At 16.2% G+C, this 2,817-nt stretch overlaps 1 protein-coding gene across 1 annotated transcript in view; it reads right to left on the reverse strand.

Moving 5' to 3' along the window:
- Positions 1 to 1,972, reverse strand: part of PGSY75_1227500 (cyclin) — a gene marked incomplete at both ends in the record, with an annotated part of 5,709 nt that extends 3,737 nt beyond the window's left edge. Inside the window, one exon of the mRNA XM_018786850.1 lies at positions 1 to 1,972. This exon is cut by the window's left edge and continues 2,796 nt beyond it. Coding sequence (XP_018640715.1) covers positions 1 to 1,972 — 1,972 coding nt within the window.
- Between the last annotated feature and the right edge of the window lie 845 nt (positions 1,973 to 2,817).

Raw genomic sequence — 2,817 nt, forward strand, 5'->3', positions numbered from 1 at the left:
ACATATTATTTTCACACATATTATTTTCACACATATTATTTTCACACATATTATTATCACACATATTATTTTCACACATTTTATTACACCCCCTTGTTGCCTCATATTTATTATATTTCCTTACTAAATTTTGCTCATTTTTTTTTCTTTTTTTATTCTCATCCTTATTCTTGTGAACTAAAGAAAAAATATTTTTAGCACGTATCAAATTTGTATGTAATATATCATATAAACTCGATGATATATAAACTTTTTTATTAATAATTTCTGGTGATAAGAATAACTTAATATTATATAAAGGAAAGATTATCTTTTGTTCATCCAAAAAACAACTGATACATTTATTAGACAGATTGATAAAAGGATAGATATTTTTATAAACTTCAAAAATATAATTCAAATTATATATATCATACATATTGAACATATCATTATCTTTGTTGAATAAAAATATGTTTGAGATATTTTCCTTTTTATAAATATGAATATAATATTTATAATTACAAGAAGATAGAGCTCTTACTATTCCATAAAAAAATATATAATCTTTACATAAAAATTGAAGTATATAATAAATATTATTATTAATATTTATATATGTATCTTTATTATATACATAAAAATATACTTTATCAAAGAAAGAGGTTATATCTTTTCTCTTCATTTTTATCATTTTATTATCACATCCTTTTGATATGAGTTTTTTTTGCACCATCTTGAACTTTTTCTGTGAGTCTACACTATTTATATAATTACAATATTTCATTTTAAACGTTTTACTTTTATATAACAAATTATTATTATTATCATAAATGTTTTTATAAAATTTAAAATCATCATCACAGTTGTGTTCATTATTTATGCTAATATAATTTGTTATTATATTATTTTTTTTTTTATTATTTTTTTTTTCCTTACTGAAATATGTATTTTTATGAGGAAAATATTTCCTTGCATATAGAGACAAATACAAAAAATTATTAAGGATCATATTCGGATCTCTTTTTTTTATTTTATCATATATATAAAACGGCACATCTTTAATATAATTAGATGTATATAAATATAAATAGAAATAGAAATATTTATTTTTTTTATTATTATTTTTATTTTTATTATTATTATTTTTTTTTTTATTTTTGCTCGTCTCCATATGGTTTAGGATCTCATAATAAGACTTTTTGTCATCATTAAAAAAAAGACACTTATATTTAATAACATTTATATCATCAAACAATTTATTTAATTTTATTATTATAATAATAATATTATTATTAGGATTCACAGAACATATATTATTTCTAAATTTTATATCTTCATAATATGGTATCATCAAATTATTATCATAAAAATAATTATTATATAATTTTTTTTGTACCCCTAGAAATGATTTATGATTTTTATAAACCTTGCTACTAGATGATAAAATTATTTTTTCTTGTTCATTTTTTTTTTTTTTTTTTTTTTCGTTTTCATCAACTTGTTTCTTCTCATTAATGTGATACATATTATAATATTTTAATATATGTGATAAAAATATGTATAATGCATGTTGAATATTGAACAATGTTAATAAGACTTCATAATCATAATTCTTGTAATATTTTTTTATTATATAATAATATGGATATTTATTAATATATTTCCTTACAATATTATTTGTTGGAATATATTTTTTTTTTATTTTATATTCTTTTATTTTTCTTTTATTTTTTAAGATATTTTCTTTCATTTTCTCTAATGATAATAAATATCTTTCTTGTATTTTATTATTATTATTTTTTTTTTTCTTATCTAAACTAATTATATCATACACATATACATTATAATATTCATATTTCCTTTTCCTATTCATTAAGAGTAATAAATACAATTTATATCCCTTTTTACTTTTAATATCAACTTTTTTTTTTTTTCTTTTTTTACTAGTTTTACTATCTCCTTTAAAAGGTAACAAGAGAGCATTCATCATACACACATATATTATAAATATTATGAATATATTATAAATATTATAAATATATTATAAATATATATATGCATAAATATTTATATGTATATATATATATCTTTAAAAATAATTTATCCTTTTCATTTTTTTTTTTTTTTTTTTTTTTTCTGTGAATAATAAAAACACTTATTATTCAATTTTTTTTAATAATCATTTTATTTGTAATAATACTTAAAACACTTATGGTTCGGTTTTATATTTTTTAATATCTTAAGTTTTCTTTTTAGGTTTTTTTTAATGATATAAGAATGAAAATAAAATGTGTACACATATATATATATATATATATATATATATCTTTCTCATTATCACAAGGTTTTTCTCATTAGCTATATCTTACTAATTTTAAATATATATATATATATATATATATATTTTTTTTTTTATTTGTTATTATATTATTTCTTATTTACAGAATAAGAAGGAATAGGGCGAAATGAAAAATACACATATATATAATATATAAATAAATATATTTTATTATTTATCATATATTAATATATATAATTTTTTTTTATTTTAATGCATGTTTTCATGTGTATTTCATTTTATTTCTTAAAATAAGAAATCAAGAGATATATTGGGTTAATAAGAAATGCAATAATAATTTCTAAATATATATATATATATATTCTCATGGCTTTTAAAAATGATATAATTAAAATAAAATAAAATGTGTACATATAAAAATATATATATTATTTATATATATATATATATTTATTTATTAATACTTTTATTTTATATATATATATATATATATTCCCCTTGAGGTATGACCTTACTATTATGGGTCATGTTATAAT

The sequence above is a fragment of the Plasmodium gaboni genome, chromosome 12 (genome assembly GCF_001602025.1).
Source record: "Plasmodium gaboni strain SY75 chromosome 12, whole genome shotgun sequence".
In the NCBI taxonomy this organism is placed as follows: domain Eukaryota; phylum Apicomplexa; class Aconoidasida; order Haemosporida; family Plasmodiidae; genus Plasmodium; species Plasmodium gaboni.